We start from the raw sequence: 21,440 nt of genomic DNA, 5'->3' as shown, positions 1-21,440 counted from the left end.
TTTGTATCACGTAAAAGATTGCACCCTGTATGTTACAGGTAATGTTAGAATGCTGATTAAACTTAAGTTTATCCGGGTATAACTAGTATTACCCAAGTCTTTTGGGTAAAGTCTGAAAATTTAAACAACATTACCTACATTACATTTATAGCATTACCCAGCCATCGTTGGGCAGACCTAGGTGTGTATGGGTATACCCAGAATACACCTGTAAAAATTTTGGTAAAATTTTCGGACTTTACCTAATAGACTTGGGTAATACTAGTTATACCCGGGTAAACTTAAGTTTAATCGACCTTCTAACATTCATATACAGGATGGGAAGATAATCGGGCCCTGGAGGGAAACTACCTTAAATCCTTAAGCTTGCTCATTTTACTTAAAGGAGACATTCCTTTATTTTTAAAAAGAAACAAAACTGCATTCAAAGAATTTTTCTTTTTTTCTTCAATTTGGCTTGTCTAAAAAAATCTTGAGTACTAAATATTTAATTTTATTGATATTTTGTACGACAGACGAGTGTAAGACCTAATGTTTCTTGGAGAAATGTTATCATTAACATTAACTGTATCGACTAGTACAATAAAATTGTGAGTGTTTATTTTTTTGAATTTTTAGTCGGTTCGAGTCCCGGGCGAGGCAAGCGAGTTTTAGAAAACCTTTGAATGCAGTTTTGTTTCTTTTTAAAAATAAAGGAATGTCTCCTTTAAGTAAAATGATCCAGCTTAAGGATTTAAGGTAGTTTCCCTCTAGGGCCCGACTATCTTTCCACACTGTATATGATTCGTTAAAAGTTACAAGTGTAAAACCTCTATTTGCCTAAAAGTTCTACAATATTTCGCGAATAAGAAAAAAGTCAGTAGAATTAAAAAAGTATACGTTTAAATAGTGAGTATTATTCATCGTTCTATGAGGACTGATTGTATGTACCAAATGCATAAAAATACTATAGCTATATAGTCAACATAATTTAATAAACTGAAAAACACCTTCCTACCTTTTATATTTATATTTACCTATGTCCCTTTATGCATATATTTAAAGCAAACCTTCTACGTAAGTTTAAGCCAAAAGATAAATATTTTGGAGGGTACAGTAACTTTCTGTGGTGAGTGAGCCTGGGACAAGTAGGTATTACCGGACCCTAAATAGGTACCTGCTTATGGAATTGCCTTCACTTTGTTTGTTTTGTTTACGTTAGATGCTAACAACACAGCCTGAGGGCACACGGCGGCGTATGGTGATGAACCTTGAACAAATACAGTTTGGATTTGTACAGTGTCCAGTCCTAACCTTTCAGTGTGCCTCCTCCATAAAGCATTTGAAGATAGCATTCGATTATTTATAACCAAGAGAGATAGGTACTATTTAGAGTTGCGGAAAATCGCCCGTACTACAGTCGCCATCAGATATATCGGAGCGGCCAAGGTGTTCACAATATCTGGACACGCACTCTAACACGTTGATAATAGAGGCGTGTTCAGATATTTGTGAGCACCTTGGCCGCTCCGATATATCTGATGGCGACTGTACAATACAATACAATAGGTACTATTTATATCTAGACCTAAAATACGTCTTCAGATAATAAGACATCAGTTTGACGAAGCAATCAAATAGTACGTATTTAGGTACCGTAAGGTAAGGTACCATTTAGAATGAAAATAAATACTGATCTCGTTTCGGTTGGATGTACCCATAGTCCCATAATAGACACTGATTAAAATAAATCGCCTAGCATGTTAATTTATTGTATTTGATGGACTTCGCGGCATCAAGCAATCGACAGATGGATTACACCAATTACTGTAATAACAAAAGTTTATTGTTCAATATATTGTTTTCGTTCAATCGATCTTTGTCTAAATCTCCACTGACGAACCAAATGCCCTACAATTTGATCTTTTACAACAATTTTTTATTTAAAAGGAATCGTTATATAGGTACCTATCCGCTATAAACATAGATTTATAAAATATACTTCTACTTAATATCAAATTTAACATTTCCTGTAACATTACCATGTTTTAAATAAGATCAAATTACTTGTATAATATGTTTAGCTGGGGTTGAACAAACTTAAAATAATACAAATCATGTCAATTAAGGGTTCGTTTAACTTACTTACGGTCAAAATTATATTAAGACGTTTAAGGTTCCGTCACACAGGCGCGTTTTCCGGGCGGGGCGTCAGCGGGGCGCGCCGCTTTTACATATAAAACGCTCACACCCTGCTCACACTCCGCCCGGAAAATGCCCCTGTGTGACTGAACCTTTAGCGTTTTTGGAACACTAATTTAAAATAGCTACGAAAAACATCAAAGCTAATGGCTGTTTTCTTTAAAAACAAGAAAACGTTGAATAAATTCTTAGTTCTCAAAGCGTGTGTACCTACTAATAAGTACCTAATTAGTGATTGGCTTGAGACCCCAGGAACGATGGTTTACAGATGGTAGGTATAACGGCGCGATTCTTGAAATGAATTAGAGATTAGCTAGATATGGTATAGCAAAGATATGTGACGCCCCACTGGTAAATGTACCTTATGGCGGTTGACGCTTAAGCATTATTAACGCCGCTCCAATATTATTGCGGCGATATGGGACGTAAGCGCCAGCCGCCATAGGGTACCTTTTGCCGTGGAACGTCACATATCTTTACTATATCGTATCTAGTTAATATATAATTCATTTCCCGAATCGAGCCGTAAGTATGTAATAGCAATTTTAGTAAATTGTACTATGTACTTACATTCACAAATCAAATATTAAACTAAATCAAACGAACGTCCATGAACTTTCTGCCAGAATAATATGATATATTCTAGCACAGTCTAACTTACACGAGATAACTTGAGGAGCCCCGTTGGTTTGTCTTGTAACGTCTATATTAATTAAAGAACCAATTGTGACATCGTAGTAAAGTTATCTACTCGTATTTGAATACCTACCTGCCTGCTTCTACGTGCTTTTTAATAAATGTTAGTGCCTAACCAATGTAAAATATTTAAAAAACATTTCAATCTCAGTAATGAGCGTTACTTCTATGCATATTGTTAAAACGATAGCAAATACTGATGTTCCACACATCTCAGAATAATCAAATATTTATTCATCCTTTTAGCAAAATCGTTTTTCAATCAATAACTCCTATGGTTAAAGCCTTAAATTGAATTTATTTTACCACTTTAGAATGCTGACTGAATAAGCTTTAGGTAAATTTATATTTATTGCGTAAAATTAAGAGTTTTATTGTAAGTATACAGAAAAGTCCACATTTTAGTACCCAAACTCTCGGAATATTTTCTATTAGTAGGTATTCAAATAGGTATTATAAAACAATGATTTCATATTAAATAAATTAAGTAAATTTATAAAATGTGGGAATAACAATCCTGTAAAAGAGCAAACAAATAAAAAAGCATTATCCTTGTATTGACATTGTTGATGGAAAAAAGAACCCCGTAAAGCCTTTGTCATTGTCGTGACGTGACAGGCAATGATGGCTTTGCTAGAGAAATACGCCAGCTCACCGGTACCGACGGACTTTTTATTACTCGTACAGTCAGCAGCAGAAGTTGCTAAGCGGGCCAGGTGTTCAAAATGATCTTGACGCGACTTTATTGATAAAAGAATTAGAGCGTGTCTAGGTAATTTTGAACATCTCACCCGCTTAGCAACTTCTGCTGCTGACTGCACTCTTGTAGGCATGAATAACTTGCTAACTTGTAGTTTGTAACGTGGGTTGTTTCGGTCATATATTAGATTTTTTAAATTTCTTTCTTATAATATAGACAGAAGGTGTATGTGAAGTCCTCAATCCGCATTGGGCTAGCGTGGGGATTATAACTCAAGCCCTCTCGCGCATGCAAGGAGGCTTGTGCCCAGTAGTGGGACGCATATAGACTGAATTATTATTATATTAATATAGAAACGCGAAAGTCATTTGGTATAGTAAAATTTTCAGAAATATCACTGAAACGAAACTGCTTTAAATATGTGGATGCTTTAAATTCCTGTTTAGTGCCAGCGTGTCCACTAGACGAGAAAGTGCCGCGCGGTGTTTTGTGTGTGTTTAAAATGCGGCAACCATATATTTCTTTAAGCTATGAATTTTACAGCCAGCCTTTTTGATTATGTACCTAGGTCAGTTTTGATGTTTTGTATTAAATTCTTATTTGGGCACTAATGCCAATGTAAGAGCGATGAGACCAATACGATTCCATTATAAGGAAGGAAATTTCACTTAAGTCGACGACTTATGTCACGCACAAATTGCACCGCAAAAGGGACGAAAATAATTATACCCCGAGCCCAAGGGAGCATACTTTTGGCGTTTCACCGCCGCGCCGCCTGAGACTCGATACAGCCTAATGCCTAATGTCTCACCTAATGTAGATACAGTTATAACGTGTCCAACACTTAGCCCCTATACCGTGAACATTCTAGCAAAATTTTTATGTTATGTATATGAAATAGGTAGGTAAGTAATCGAAACATACAGATGTCAGTCACAATAAGTAAGAATGTGTTGCCACTTACCGTCATTACGCATAATGGCGTCACGTACAGGAATCCGAAATTCACCAAATCGAATATCTCCGAGTTGTATTTCTTTAGATGCTGTATGCATATTGTCTCCATGTGCCCATTGTCGAGGTTGTACGTTATTGTTTCAACCCAAATAAACTTCGGTGCGCTGTATGCTGCACTCGTTATCCATACGCCCATGATAACCATCTGCCAAAAAATAATGTAGTTATATTTAGGTCCTAAAGCAGCGGTCGGCAACCTGCGGCCCGCGGGCCGCATGCGGCTCGTGAACCTGTCACTTACGGCCCGAGAGCCGTCTTGGCTATTTTGTATGTAATAGTGACAAACGACAATGTCTCATAAAGTCATAAATATTAACAAAGTACGGCCCGCATCACCTCCGTTAACTACTATGTGGCCGTTGGCTGCTAAAAGGTTGCCGACCGCTGTCCTAAAGTAAAGCTAACTTGGTCTAGTATGTGATTTTATGTCCTAAGGATCTACCGTGAAAACCGAAATTCGCAAAATGCGGGGATCTTTCTCTTTTACTCCAATGAAGGCGAAGAGAGATGCCCGCAATTTGCGAACTTCGATTTACGTCCTGGTGAGGTTCATATTTCTTGTAAATTGTAAAGTACTTAATACTTGACACGAACAGTTAGTCTCAGACTTGTGAAGTTTCCCGAGCGGAATCCTTACTTCATTAATCACCATTATTCAATAAATAGTTACGGAAAGATCGCGTCTGACTGGGCAGCTTCCTTGGAAACTTTTATTAAACTTAGCCCTCTTACACTGAAGTATATTATGTTCAAATCGGAGTTTTAAATTTATACCTGATTTGGTAAATAATGAAAAATAGCAACGCAAGAGTAGCGTTCACAGATAGCGAGATGTGTTTGGCATGAGCTCGTAGAGCCAGAGAAAAAGTTCACCTGACCCCTATTTCACCAACGTGACAGGTGCGACAATTCGACAAGTCACATTGTTGCTGACGTCACAGGCATCCACGGGCGGGCCGCATACCTGTTTGTCACCATCATTGTATTATTTAAAAAAAACATTATTATATTGGCAAAAACAGGTATTTCTCTTGCGATGTTTATTATGATAATGATGACAATTGTCACAAGATTTCAAAGAACTTTCGGTAATTCTTGACAGCGAATGAGTTCTGTTCGGAATTTCGTGACAAATGTCGTATTTCTTGTGACAATTGTCATTAGCCTCTATATAGTGGAGTTCTTTTTTTAATTAACGTTGATGGCAAACAATCACACCACCCGTCTGATAGTAAGCGGTTACCGTAGCCTATGGAGGCCTGTGACGTCAGTAATAGTGATGTCGACAATTGTTGGACCTGTCACGTTGGTGAAATAGGGGCCAGATATTACCTCGACTATAACTAGTCTGGGTAGACCGATAGATAAGTATATTTCTTTGCATACGACGATCCTTACTGGGAGACACAACTAATTTTATTATATTAAATGTATAATGTAATTTATGACGACCTTGATGAGAAAATAAACATAATTTTGAGGAATGTAGCAAAATAGTGTAATTTTCGTATTTTAATTTAATTTTAGTCTTTAGGTACTCCATTTGTACCTTACTTATACTGTAAATGGAAAAGAAAAGGAAGCTCTCCAAAACAACAAGTTATAATTGAATAAAAACTAACTAATCTTACCCTTAGTCTGGTAGACGTGAGAATTTGCTTGCATGTTATAGGGTGTATAATAGCAAAATATCGTTCAGTGCATATTACAACCAAGATAAATATAGATGCTGTGTAACTCAGTGAATGCACAAACTGGTACATTTTGCACAAAAAATCTCCAAATACCCAGCTGAAAAAAGAAAAAGGTATGAATAAGGTTATATGACAAGGCATACTTATCAATAAATTATATAAATACTTACATACATACATACTCTAGTAACTGATAATACGGAATTTTTCAAATTAATGGAAGGTTGATGTAAATACCTACTATTTATTTGTCTAAGTAAATAAATGAACCATTGGCAAGCAGACTTCGAACCGTGATAAACGTTAAAATAAGAGAGTAACGTCATTCAACGAAATCCATTTAGCCGTTTAGTTATTAGGAGAAACCATTGACCCTAAGAGTGACATTCCATTTCCAACTGCAGCTGCAATACTGTTCATTTTACTATGGAAATTGACAATGACAGCGACGCGTTTCCATAGTAAAATGAACAGTATTGCAGCCGCAGTTGGAAATGGAATGTCACTTACCTAAAGGTAAATACATACATACATATCCAACACATTACCTTCGTTTTTTGGCTTTACCACAGTCGTTAGAGCAAAGTCTGTCTGAATGAATGAATCTAGTCTGATAATTTGACTTTTCTTTATTTTTGCTATACTCTTAGAGCGTTTACACATTTCCCGATGTATGTAGGTTCATCCTACAATCTCTTAGTTAGGCCGCAGGGGCGCGCCCGGGTCACGTTGTCGCGGTCACGCATACAACAAGCGTTATGGTAACATTCCATTTCTAACCGCAGCTGCACTACTGGTACTGAACGCGTCGCTGTCATTGTCAATTTCCATAGTAAAATGAAAAATGTACAGTAGTGCAGCTGTCGTTGGAAATGGACTGTTACCTTTATGCCTGTGACATACGGACACAAACAAATATTATCGGTCCGACAGTTGACGGGGGGCTCCGAGATGGCTGGATTTATCAAAATCGCCTTTCCGATATCGGATGTCGGAAGGCGATTATTATAAAAACAGCTGCAGGAGAATTTTTTTTTCGTTATTTATCGTTTTTTAGTAACAATGATTTATTAAATGCACAAATAAATACAGAGAAACATATCTTACATTTTACTTCCTTCCGACATCCGATATAGGATCGGACAATGTGAAAACGCACATACTAAGTAAGAACGCGTATTGCTATCGATTGAAATAGAATTAAGTTATATATCAAATATTTCCGCCTACGTATTACGAGCCAAAAAATAGAAATTCCACATGAGAAAATGAGCGGGAAGAAAATTCGAGAGAAGTCAGGCAGATGGGTGATGGGTATTACAATGAGTTCCATTATGCTCGTCAAATTGTATGTTTTCAATAGTTTTCAATCAATCAATCAATCCTTTTTTTTAGATTTTGCATGCCAATAGTGCCTATGATAATCTGGCTTTTATTATTTTGTAATTTGTTTAACCTTTCGTAATGCTTCTGTCAAAAACTTGCCATATAAATAGCAATCATGAAAGTTTCATTTTTAAGTTGAATATAATACGAGTATATGTACCTATATGGAGCAGATCTGCTCCCAATCATGCCAAAGGTTAAGCTAATTCAATTAACTTATTAGCTTATTTTATATATTTAATAAAAGTAATCAATATGACGTATGTAAGAAATAATCATCGCCTTGCCATGGCAGTGAGGATGGGAGAGGAAGTACTAATCCTGAGTGATTTGCTGTGTTCTGATCCGGCACTAGTCCCGACATCCGACTAATGCAAATAATGTAAATAGGTTTTCTCCTTGACTGAACGTATAATTAATAGATAATAATATAACGCATTATATGTTTTATTTAGCCGCAGGTATATTTTCTTCACATCTTTATACTTACCTAGGTATAAGATATATCGTCAGATTTTGGAAGACACAGAACACTCCCACACATAAATCTGCGACAGCCAGATTAGCCAAAAAAAAGTTGGTGATAGACCTCAACCGCCTCGAAAGAGTCACCACAAGGATTACTAACAGGTTACCTGGAAAAAAAAAATCATTAATTACAAAACATAACACCATATCGAACTAATCCTATGATACGTAAGTATGATAACAAATTCGTAGTAAATCCGCGCATAAGCACGTATTTTATCAAGCTTTATATTTAATTCAAAGGGCATTCGAGCGAGCATGTTGCATATTTAAAAAAGTGTGTTATGTGTGCAGGTAATGTTATTATAATTACGAATATTACATTTTAAGTAGCTGGTTCGAATTCAATGAAAAAAACTACTACGATTAAGTAGAAACGACAACGTTCATCTGAACAGAAATTAATTTTCGAGTGAATCACTATCTTACGTGCTTACGTAGAGCGCAGTTAAATGTCTATTTGCGCTGAGCGATCGAGAACAAAACACTAAGTAATCGCTATCGAGCGAAGCCAGCTGAGGACATATTATAGACTATAAGCCTTCTATTGGACGCAAAATGACGTCGGCATTTCTTTTATTACATTTAAAATAGAATTGTGGAGTCATCTATATTTTTGATTTGTTTTACTGCTTTAGGCTTAGAGCACGTCATTGCATTCATTTTCTGTACCAACAGCGGAATTTTTGCGGGGGAGCGGTCGTCAAATGTATTGCTAGCACGTAACGTACAAATAGCCATATCAGGCCATACAAAAGTTTGGACAATTGTGCAAGTTTCTCGGCAGAGGAGTAAGGTTTTAAAGGCGACTCCAGTTATTAAATGCTCTAAGGTTTAAGGATCTAATTTTAACGCGTAATTCTAACATCATTATCTTTTGTCACGTTGTCCCGGCATTTTGCCACGTGCCATGGGAGCCTGGGGTCCGTTTGGCAACTAATCCCAAGAATTGGCGTAGACACTAGTTTTTACGAAAGCGACTGTCATCTGACCTTCCAACCCAGAGGGTATACTAGGACTTATTGGGATTAGTCCGCTTTCCTCACGATGTGTTCCTTCAACGAAAGTAAATTTTCTAAAACACTGTTTACTTTATTATACTAATATAGGTATTTAAAAATACATGTATACGAAGTTTCAAGTTTCTAGCTTAAAAAAAGTTATACCACAACAAACTTAACCTCCGGGGTTGAATTTTGCAACATCGCTTCTTAGAGATCGCTCACGTAACATAATCAGCCCGTTGTGAAAAATTCAGCTCCCAGGTCATACGGTTTGAGCTGGGCGTTGATTGTCAGTCGGTCGGTCAGTAAAGGACGTTTATATATAGATTACCTTGAACCGAATTAACTCGGACACATACTATGAATTATTGAATACACTGATTGATTTTTCACCGTCAAGCTCGTAAATCTCGCTAGGCTACTTAAAAAAATAAGGTAAACGTACTGGTACTCGACGCGGTACCAGTACATGTCATCTTGAAACTTAAGTCATTGTCAATAGAGGTGACAGCAAGGTGTCATCTACTGGGCATTAGCGTGTCGAGCACTAGTACGTTTACCTTATGGGAAATTTGCATTTTAACCACCAAAGTTATTTGATGAAAATTTTGAGTTGTTTCCTCATATTGGCTTGTGAGATTGACTTTTAAGTGATTATTTTAAAAGATAAATACATATATTTAATATAGCGTTCATTTGTATTTGATTTGTTGTGGTAACACTTAATATTTTCTTCGCGTTATTGCAGAAAAAAATTACTTGTTTCACTCATGGTTTGCAACCCTCGTAACGCTCAAGATTGTATTTTTCGAACCAATCTATACACTCGTGGTTCTATTTTGGTATCTTTCTCTTGCTCGGGTCAGTTATTATGTTAGCACGGTGATAGCAAAGTTAATACAATAGTAATATTGTGTAGGCGTACCTACGGTTATTACGGTTAACTCTCCACTAAAAATATCAGGTTGTAATAAATATTTATTGGTTGTTAGTATCTACATACATTATTAATATAGAAGATCGATCATGACATTTAAAGGACGGCGATAAATTGAGTACTTATCGGTATAAAATTGTCCGACCGTAAATTATGATATCACCGTTTGGTTTTTGATGTAGACAGGTAGCTCGGTAGCTAATAACAGCCCAGCTTTGCGTAGGTAGGTAGTGTGCATATTCTCCTATCCTATAACTGGTGCATCTTTTTTTTGTTCAGGTAATTACAAAAACAATATCTAAACAAATTTAAAAAAGTATCGTTTACCAGTAAGGTTTGTCTCCTACCTGCCTACATTATATGTATACAGACTGAAACTAATGAAAACTAACTGGGATAATATAATCACCTAGACAGTTTCTGTTAGTTCCTCAATGAAAGAACTGCAATCGAAGGTAACAGAAAGTTAGAGACACAAAATAAATGTTGGGCATTCCTTTGAAACAGCAATTCAATGCGGCATTTTACAATTAAAGCGACCTGTGCTTTCCTGTAAGTAAGATAGATCCTCCTTATTTGTGGTGTACATTTATTTTAAAATGTTACCACATTAATAATAAAATACATGACTGAGTAAAACGTTTAAGTTACGAATGTTTATTTACGTTTTATGGACAGTAAAATAAATAATGACAATGTTGCGAACACACAATTAGGTCGTAAACACCTACCCTTAAATGCGGCCTTTCAAGAATTCTACTCGTTTCCTGTTTATAGCATTACATACCTACGTATTATTGGAACCGTGCACGATTGCCTCTCAAAAACCTTTCTTGTGGCAACTTCAAAGGTAAGAAATGGCAATGTCAAAAAGGTATTTTCATTAAGGTCAAAAATAAAATGAAATATCCATAACATTTAGGTATCACTTGGTTAAGTAACTTTATACAATTCTGAAAACGAATGTACCTATGCTTACACTAGCTTCCTTGACTAAGTTCTAACTTAGTTCACCAAATGGCATTTATTTGAATGCAAATGATAGATTTGTTGATGAAAATTCAAAATCGCTATATAGTTGGTATGCTTTGAGATTTGAGGAGCTAAAAAAAGATTTTCTTGAAGACCTGTGCACCGTACTGTGCCCGTGTAGGTTATATCATGATCAACTTTCACTATGGTACTTATTAAGGTAACGTAAAGTTCTCACGCGCAACACATGATTTGTTGTGGTTTTGTGATGCTCAAGGGCATTTAAGTGCAGTCAGCAATACCTACTATAGGTTTAGCACCTTTTTGTATACAAAGTTTTATGCAGGCCCCCCACTTTGTAGCTGACCGCGCCTTCAACATTTGACGGCCTGTTTACAATGTAAATACGGTATGATTTCCACATTTGAATGAAAAATTCATATTAATAATAGTAAAACATTTTACCTACATGTATATTCTCGAGAGGCCTTGAAGATATTGGATACCGTGAATGAATTTAAGCCAAGGCGACATTTTCGTTCAGACAGTAAGTAATAAATTGCTCAAATTTGTACACTTCATAGATTTTGATGAGAATAAAGGTAGATAATGATTTACCTATTGAGACTGAAATTTAGTGACAAATAAAATAAAAAAAGTAAGTATGATTCGGTGCACAAACATAATTACCTATAAAAGCATAAAAACGCGCCTAATGTTATTCTATAAAACGGAGTAAGAAACATCAACACAGAGTTTTACTTTTAAATCTACTGCACCCAAATTAAACTGAATTCAAACATTTCTTCATAAATGGCCTCATGTGGCACTTACAATTTTTCACCTCAGCAGTAAGAATGACATTACGGTTAGGAAAAATATTGAATATCTTGGTCTACTAGTATTTTACCCGAATTTGTTATTTTTTAAATACAAATTATAAAAAAAAATACCAGAATTAGAAAGTTAAGTATAATCATTATCATACAAATTAAATCTTTTTTGCGGTTTGTTTTATGTATACCTATGGACCAAATTGAACATAATATCACCACCTTTTCTGGTACAAAAACGAAATGGAGGCATACAAAATGATTAAATCTCTCGGTATTATAATTTAATAGATTGGAACGGATTATTTTACTGTGCCACAAAAAAAAAACCTCCATTTATGATCAAATACCTACTTTAAAAAAACGTGCCTGTTTATTATTTATTCTTTCCTTTACGATAACGCTCATTCACATTGCTTGCCGGATTAGCAAGCTGAAGTGGCAATGGGCAGGCCACATTGCGCGCAGAGAAGATGGCCGATGGGGTCGAAAAGTGCTCGAGTGGAGACCACGGACTAGCAAACGCAGCGTAGGACGTCCACCCACAAGATGGACGGACGACCTTGTTAAAGCCGCCGGAAGACGCTGGATGCGGGTGGCTTCCAACCGGTACGAATGGAGGTCCAAGGGGGAGGCCTATGTTCAGCAGTGGACGTCTTATGGCTGAGATGATGATGATGATGACATTGCTTGACAAAATTACCTGCATCAAAATTAATGAAACTATAAAATTCTGGGTAGGAAGTTTTCTAAAAAGTTTGAAGTAGATTTTGATAAAAACATAAAATTTCGTCTAAGGCTAAACATGTTCAAAAATACCTACCTCAGCTATCACTCCCTTAAAGCGAGGTGCAAAACTTAAAGGCAAAACTAGACCAGACTATGGAATGGAATACTTTAAAAAATAGGTGATAGGTTTAATAAGTGACACACCTCCCTAGCAGTGGCGGCGCGTCGATAAAAGCCGATTCCTACCGGCTTGCCTGTTCTTGGACGTTTGAGCAGAGTTATAAAGGAAACATGTAAGCCAAATTAGCCCCGGCATGCCTATGGATATGTTTGACGCGCCGCCAATGCTCCCTAGAGTTACACGTGTCCAATACCCATAAATAAACTATGGTAACCGACTTATAACTAGTATGTATATTGCTGAGTCGTACACGGGTATTCAATTAAATAGGGTATTCAACTATATTTTCTTTGAGCATATTTATAAGCAGAGGTCGGCAAGGGTGAGCTATTTCCCTTATAATTTGACATGTCTTACGTAGTACGTATTATATTATAAGGCAGCTCGCCCTCGCCGACCTCTGATTATAAGATATGTCATAATCAAACTATGAGTAATTCGCGTAGTGGTGTAGGTCGTGTATCTTTACATGAAGATGAATTGACCGCCACCTATACCACCTAGGTACATCACTACGCCACCTACCTACTACAGAATACAGATGCAACTGTTTACTAATAATACATATTTTGGAACATAATAATTTCCTCATAGTTGATGTGAAAAGCAGTGTGTATCAAAATTATTTCGTCTTGGGCGTTGACACTTGAATCCCTCATTACGCTCAGGATTCAATGTACACCCTTGACGGAAATACATATATCATTTTGATCCCTTGTAACACAAACTACGATTCTTATATCTTTTATAACGGTTTCACATTTGTTCTCTTTTGTTGATAGGTACTTTAGAAATTGTCTTATTTCTATATTTCTCTTCATCCTCTTGGATCACGCTAAATATAAAACCATTGTATTTGAATTTACGCATTATATCGTTATACCTATCTCATTTCATCATGGTCCCGTACATTTAAGCGTGTGAGAAAATTGTGTTTTTGTAAGTAGTTACAGATGTAGTGCATAATGGTTTTCCAACGTACTTCAGTCAACGTCAGTACTTTTTGTACCGAGACTCTCTGAAATAACAAGAGACGAATACGACAGAAAATAATTATTACGGGATGAAATAGCAACAAAACAATAACCTTAATAAATAAACAAGTAGATCGTGTAGATAAGTAGATACTTACCGAAGAAACAACAGCAAAATACTATCGTATAAAGAGCAATGAATATTGCTCTTATATCTGTTCTATCAAAAATGTACTCATCGTCGTTTAAAGGATTACTGTTATTTAATCTCGAAACGTTAAAAAACGATTCTTTACTATGGATTGGCCCGCTGGGGTGGCTTCTATTTGCAGCGACCCAGACACTCGACTGAATATTTGAAACAATTAGCTCTTTTGTTCCCAACATGTTTCTGGTCGCGTCTCTTCCGGATCCATCCATGAATTTATGTAGATTATAAAGAAGGTATACTTTCTTTGCTCCCTTTCATTGTAACTCTGGTTACCTGTAACAAACGAACAGTTTTTAATTTTATTACAATTTTCGACCATTGTGCGTCAGTTTATTTGGGTGATGTTTGTTTGGTAAACACATAATAAATAGGTAATAATAATAACTAATTAACTAATGGGATCGATGTTGGTTAGACGTACAGTCACGCTCCGTGATTGTTATGCCATTTAGGGTTCTATCAAAATTAGATAATCCATAGCTTAAGTATGGAACAACCAATTTAGCTAAGACTGTACGTGGAGCGCGATGGCGATACACTGCTATATATTTAATTTAAAAGTAAATTACTAATACAAGCCCGCCACAGAGGCTCTTTATTTTCACGTAAATTAACTTCATTTGAGACGAACTCAATTGTGACAACATAAATCAATCCGTAAATCTAATAATAAATCAGAGTGTGATATATGTAAGTACCAAGTTTCATAAATCATATTATCCGCGTCATTTTAAATCAAATTAGCGTCACAATCAGTTAAACTTTATTTCAACAGAGAGAAGAGGGAATTTTATAGAAATATACCCGTGCTCTGGAGACCTATTCTGATTTATCTATTTCTTACTTTGTTTTGATACAGCCTTGACAATTGTCTTGGTAGCTGGTGGGCATCTCACAAACGACTTTCGTCTCATTTTGCATGCAACAATCCGCATTAGCATAAAACATAATCGGCTTTCCGTTTAAACATTAGCATAATAGAAATTATCTGTTATCCCAATTTATTTTTATTTTAAGTTAATTTATTACTTACTTCGTTTAATATATGCACGAGCCGAGAAAATATAACGATTTCTCAAAAGTTATACAAAGTTGACGTCTTCGTAAATTAACATCGTCATAACTCACACCGCAAAGATAAATAAACTTTATTGAGCAAGCAAATGGAGATTGAAAGATAAAGAAAATCTAGATTGTGAAAACACATAACTTATATGATAAAATATATGTTTACTAAAGTACGGAAGGATACATAAATTACAAAATTATAATAGAACATTTTTTTGAGTTTTCTCAAGGCGGGATTCCACCAGTGCGGCACTATGCGGCACATTATGCACTGAATCTGAATCTAGCCTTTATATCTTTATATTCTGAGCTTTGATTCTGATTACCTAATAGAGGCAGAATTTGTTTTAGACTTAGTTATATTACAAAGATTTTTTTAATCGGTTAAGGTTTCCTTATTGATATTATATGATCGCTCGCATTTATGTGCGCGCAAGATGATCCGCGAATCGTGTCAAGGTCATATCATAACAATATATTAAAAAAAACTATAACAAAATGTGTTATCTAAATACCGCTGAAGCTTATAAAAAGACAGACAACCGAGTTAAAAATAATTTTTAAGAAAAAAAAACCGACTTCTATTGGGCCCGGTGAAAGATTATGGTAGATGGTGCACTATGTAGAAAAGGAGGTAAAAACAGTACTTTCTAGTAGCATTTCGTGTCCGTAAGGGTCGTAGTTCTAGCCTAACCTAACCCACTTCTCTGATAACAGTTCGGTTCTGTGAGGATCGCAGTTCGAGCCTAATCAAACCCATTTTTCTAGTAGCATTTCGTTTCTGTAAGGCTCGCAGTTCTAACCAAACCTAACCCACTTTTGTTCGGTTCTGTGAGGATCGCAGTTCAAACCTAACCTAACCCACTTAACGGCGCATGCGGTGCGGTGTACGAGGGTTTGAGCGGGAGGGGTTTGGCATCATCATACTTTATACCTACATTTTATGGTAGGTAATCATAGCGGTTTATTTAGTTTAGGTATCATAGGGGTTTTCCGGGTCAAGGTCCGGGTCTCTGAGTCAGAGTCCGGGTCCGAGTCCCGGTCCAAGTCCGGGTCCGGGTCCGAGTCCGGGTCCGAGTCCGGGTCCGAGTCCGAGTCCGAGTCCGGGTTCGAACCGGATCCGGGTATGAGTCCGGGTCCCAGTCCAAGTCAAAATCGAAATTCGAAATCACCAAACATGTACTATGCGTCGTTGAAGAGTTCTGTTCTGATCATCATCAGCAGTTCCACTTCATCAAATGCGACAGTTTTTAATGTAAATGCTTGATTTTATGATGAAAATACAAAAAATTCTATACGTGTATGCCTTTAAGATTTGAGGAGTTCCCTCGATTCCTTATGGATCCCATCATCAGAACTCGATCTTGACAGAAATGTGGCTTAAAAACTAAACTTGCTTAACAAACATAACGAAGAGGACAAATCGCCAAACGTGAACTATGCGTCGTTGAAGAGTTCCGTTCTGATCATCATCAGCAGTTCCACTTCATCAAATGCGACAGTTTTTAATGAAAATGCTTGATTTTCTGATGAAAATACAAAAATCTCTATACGCATGCCTTTAAAATTTGAGGAGTTCCCTCGATTTCTCATGGATCCCATCATCAGAACTCAAGCTTGATAAAATTGTGGCTTAAAAACTTAACTTGCTTAACAAACATAACGAAGAGGACAAATCGCCAACCGTGAACTATGCGTCGTTAAAGAGTTCCGTTCTGATCATCATCAGCAGTTCCACTTCATCAAATGTCACGTTTTTGAATGTATATGCTTGATTTGTTGATAAAAACACAAAAATCACCATATGTATTTGAGGAGTTTTTTTTTTTTATTATTATGAATGGGCTTACTCATGGCCACAGACTAGCCGAGGCGTAGACGTGGCCTACGATGGAGCGAGCTCGCCCAGAAGGTACCTGTTCACTCTTGATTTGAAGGTTGCCGGGTTATAAGAACACGGAAATATAGACGCCGGCAGGGAATTCCATTCCTTGGCAGTTCGCATAAGGAAAGTAGAAGCAAAGCGCTTCGTGTGAATTCCGTCGATTCCTCATGGATCCCATCATCAGAACTGGATTTTGACAAAAACGGGACCAATCTGTATGCATATACATACAATCAAAAAAATAATTTTCAAAATCGGTCCAGTAATGACGGAGATATGGAGTAACAAAGATAAAAAAAAAATAAATAAAAAAAAGACATACAACCGAATTGATAACCTCCTCCTTTGGGATTTGGAAGTCGGTTAATAAGAAGTTTTAGTATTGCATAATACCAGGTACCTCAAAACGGTCTGAAACGATATTCCAGGCACCTGAAAATTCAATTTTCGAATATGTGACGAAGCTCCCTCTGAAACGTTATTTCAGGCGGCTGTAAACGCTTCTAAAGTGTAATACATATTTACCGTATTTTAGATGTCCGCGACTTCAGTCTGGCCTTAGCGAGGGTTTATTTTATTTAGTATAGAGTTTAGAATGGATTTTCCAGAAAAAGAAACTACTTACCTATAGCCATTCCCAGGGCAAACATTTCCATGCTAAATTTATCTGAATCTATTGGGTAATATAGCTATGAAAAGGTAACATTCAAACTGAATAGATAGAGCTACGTTCTCATTACTATAGTCACACCAATAAAAGTCTGCAGCGGATTTGATAGCCCACGCAGTGTAAGTATTATTTATAGGTCATAATTTCATAGAAGTTTGGCGTTTAAAATGACACTTGCACTGCGTGGGCTATCAAAATCGCTGCAGACTTTTTACGGTCTAACTATAGTATTATGGATTAGCCATTCCTTGGAGTGAGAACACACCCTTAGGAGACACAGGTAGTGTGAAATTTTGAGTCTGAGAATCAATAATACTACTATTACATAATCTTTTAGAATAGATTCCTTTATATATTGGGGTTCCGTACCTCAATAGAAAAAGACGGAACCCTTATAGATCACTCGTGCGTCTGTCTGCCGGTCCGACCATCCCTCCCCCGGGGTCCTTTAGCTCTGAAACTACTGGGTCTAAAATTTTAAAGAAAAATAGAAAATAGTACTTTACCTATAGATGACAGGATACTTATTAGAAATGTGCAGTCAAGCGTGAGTCCGACTTATGTACGGAACCCTTGGAACGCGAGTCCGACTCGCACTTGACGGGTTTTTTTTTAATAAATCATAAATTTCGTATGCTTGTTTGCAATCGTCGCATAGTGCTTAATTTAATATACCGCCTAACGGTAAGCATTTAAGGTGTGATGTGTTTAGCGTGAATATACATACACACAAACAGATAGACGGGGCGGGACTTTGTTTTATAAGGTGTGTTTAAGTTGTGATAATCCCCGTATTCAATCTATAATTGCGCACACGTTATCAATACAATATACTTAATAACCTTATAGAATTAAAATGGGCCAAGGTTTTTATCATGTATATTTTTATTTTTACGTCAAAATATTTTGTTTGCGGATAACTGAGTAAACCAATATCCGGTTTTATAGATAAAGTCTGTCAAGCCATTTCCGTCTGTAGAAAAAAGCGGCAAATAGGCATAGAAAATGTAGATGCGAAAGATAATCGCCCCTTAGAAAATTTGATGTGCTCTTGACCTGGCCTTTCTTCAAGATTTCCCACACACAGTCACACAGTGTTTTTACATACGATTTTATAACTTCTTTTCACGTTTTTTATTTAACCAATAGTTTCAATATCTGATTCGAAACACCATAGTATTTAGTAAACAGTATTTCAAGTCCGGATTCGTTCTGAGGATCGCGAAGTTAGAATTTCGACACAATGTGAATTTTAATTCTTTTGTGGTGAGCGTTCCGACTCAACATCTAGCGACCTTCGTCAAGGAGGATTTTTGGCTGAAAAATGTCTAGCTCCGGCGGTTTCGCGTTGGGGTCCCTAACACTGTGTGGTTGGTGGTTGTGAACTGCATCGCAGGCATAGTTGTGTTTCAGAAGTTTATTGGCTAGCATAAATTATTGGCAAAACAGTGGTTTTTCAATCTGTCGTGTCAGCAGACACATGATTCATTTGACTACCAATTATTAAGGTATCTAATTTGTTGATAACTAAGTAGATACCGCTGCACCAGTTATATAATTCCCGTACCGTAATAAGAGTAGCTGCGTGAAGCGGAATGCGAATATTCGCAACATCTTCGACCACGACAATTATGCTCTACCATGGAATTGACGCTTGCATCGCAGCATGTATCGATTCTACTCATTTGCGTGGTACTGTTACTACACCTGACCTAAAATGATAATTTTATGTTTTATAGAAATAAGAGGGTGTGTGCATGTAATATACTCAACAGCAATGATACATTCATATCATTCCTAGATAAAATATATTTGAATTCAATAATAATGGTAAGGATTAGATATTTAGGTATTTTTTTTAAAGTAAAATTTACTTCTGAATTATAACAGTTTACAATTCGAATATACTTAATATGTTTGCTTACGCATAACATTTTTACAGTATAGATCTTAAACGGTACAGACATTTTTAGCTCATCAGTCAATTTTAATCACTGGATTCCATTAAGAATATAAGGGAAATTCAGTTTTTATTTATTATGTCGGACCCACTTATTACATAGATTTTGTAATAAAACTACTACTCACTACTATTAGTGGTAATTTACTATATAGAGATAAAACAGATAGTTAATACACAATATCAGGATTTCTCTTTCTCAAATTTGGCAATCTTGAATGTACATGCATAATTATATAGGATATTCTCTGCACTAACAGATCATTAGGTATAGCTTCAGGGGCTGTTATGTTTGCCTGTACGCCAAAGCAGTAACAATTAAGTTTCGCTTTGTAGAAATGGGTTACGAGATAGGTAGGAATCTATATGGATAGAAAATAGCAAAATATAACATTGTAAATATTTAACCATACGAAATTTGATAAATATGTTCTATCATTTTTGATTCATGTGATTTGGAATAGGTAACAGTCTTCCATAACTGTGAGTAAATTAAAGATACATTTATTGACGCAAGCGAATTGCTGAATGTAATGTAATGTTAGTAAATATTAGCGCTTTTATTCATTAAACTTTATAAGCTAAAATTAGTGAATTTACAATTTATTCCTTTCTTGAAAATACATATTACCTATGTCAAATTACAGATCAAGACAAACGATTTATAATTAATTAAGGCTTGTAGAGTTAACCCAAGCCAAGTCTGCAACGGTTTTGATAGCACACGCAGTGCATGTGTTATTTTAAACGTCAAACTTCTACGCAATTATGACGTATAAATAACCCTTGCACTCCGCTTGCTATCAAAATCGTTGCAGACTTTTCTTGGTCTAACTCTGACGCGTTTATGAATAACGGCATAAAACAATAAATACAAATATACGCTCTGAATATAATAGAATATGATAGTATCACAGTACCGGATTAGCTAGGTCCAGTCGGATTTAATGATATAAATGTAATTGACTGGCATTATAATAAATTTCCTTTATAAATGTTAAGCCTAGCTTCTATTTTAAACCTTTTTATTAGACTATTTAAAGTAGGTATAACAAATTGGGGTCAATGTGTACTACAATTTGTATACAGTTGCAATCTACACTGACATGATATATAGGTAGGATTAGAGATGATTATAGGTACCTAGTCACGAATTACTAGATTTATAAATTATCTAGATGGGTACAATTATAGAGATTGAGGATGGCAGTGCTCTCTCAACAAATAAGACTACTAATCGCCCTCGCATTTGCCAAACTTCTTAAAGATTAGTTGAGTAACTAGTTAAGACGTCCGTCCGTGCGAGTGGCAAAAACAAATACCTATCTACCCGTGTCGTGTATAAATAGGGAGGAATTAATTAATTAAGTGTCTGAAACATATACCTAAAGAAAAGCCTTCCCGGCAAAAGAAACGTACCTATTAGTTAAGCCGGTTAGTTATGTTTATGCATTTAGTTTGATAAAGATAAAGATGGGGAACGTTTACTCGGATTCTCGTACGAATAGCGGCACGAAAATACTACGTGCCGTTGTAAACAGAATATTACACTCACTTGTTACTTAGATGAACATAATATTTTAGATGCCTATATGACGAGCGTACCTGCGAAAAAAAATTGTTTGTTTACAAAGGAGTTTATTAAATGTATAACAATAGATAATTTTACTAAGACAGCGGTACAACTACTGAAATAAAATAAGCCTACCTATATGTCTAATACATCTATAAGTAGAATAATTTAGTAAGCATCTTTAAATAATATAGTTAGGTAGGTATGTAATGTAATGTTCTTATGTGTAATTTGATCTATG

The 21,440-nt window shown here is 36.1% G+C and overlaps 1 protein-coding gene across 1 annotated transcript in view; it reads right to left on the bottom strand.

The window, feature by feature from the left end:
* Positions 1-21,217, bottom strand: part of LOC134663726 (trissin receptor) — a 52,531-nt gene extending 31,314 nt beyond the window's left edge. Inside the window, exons 1-5 of the mRNA XM_063520185.1 lie at positions 21,182-21,217; positions 13,991-14,316; positions 8,165-8,309; positions 6,226-6,385; positions 4,542-4,739 (exon numbers count right to left, since the gene is read on the bottom strand). Of these exons, the coding sequence (XP_063376255.1) occupies positions 4,542-4,739; positions 6,226-6,385; positions 8,165-8,309; positions 13,991-14,252 (765 nt within the window). The 5' untranslated portion in view covers positions 14,253-14,316; positions 21,182-21,217. The remainder of the gene's footprint in view (positions 1-4,541; positions 4,740-6,225; positions 6,386-8,164; positions 8,310-13,990; positions 14,317-21,181) is intronic.
* Between the last annotated feature and the right edge of the window lie 223 nt (positions 21,218-21,440).

The sequence above is a fragment of the Cydia fagiglandana genome, chromosome 4 (genome assembly GCF_963556715.1).
Source record: "Cydia fagiglandana chromosome 4, ilCydFagi1.1, whole genome shotgun sequence".
Taxonomy (NCBI): Eukaryota; Metazoa; Arthropoda; class Insecta; order Lepidoptera; family Tortricidae; genus Cydia; species Cydia fagiglandana.
Note: the sequence above shows the minus strand (reverse complement) of the source record. Positions and strands in the feature narration are given on the sequence as shown.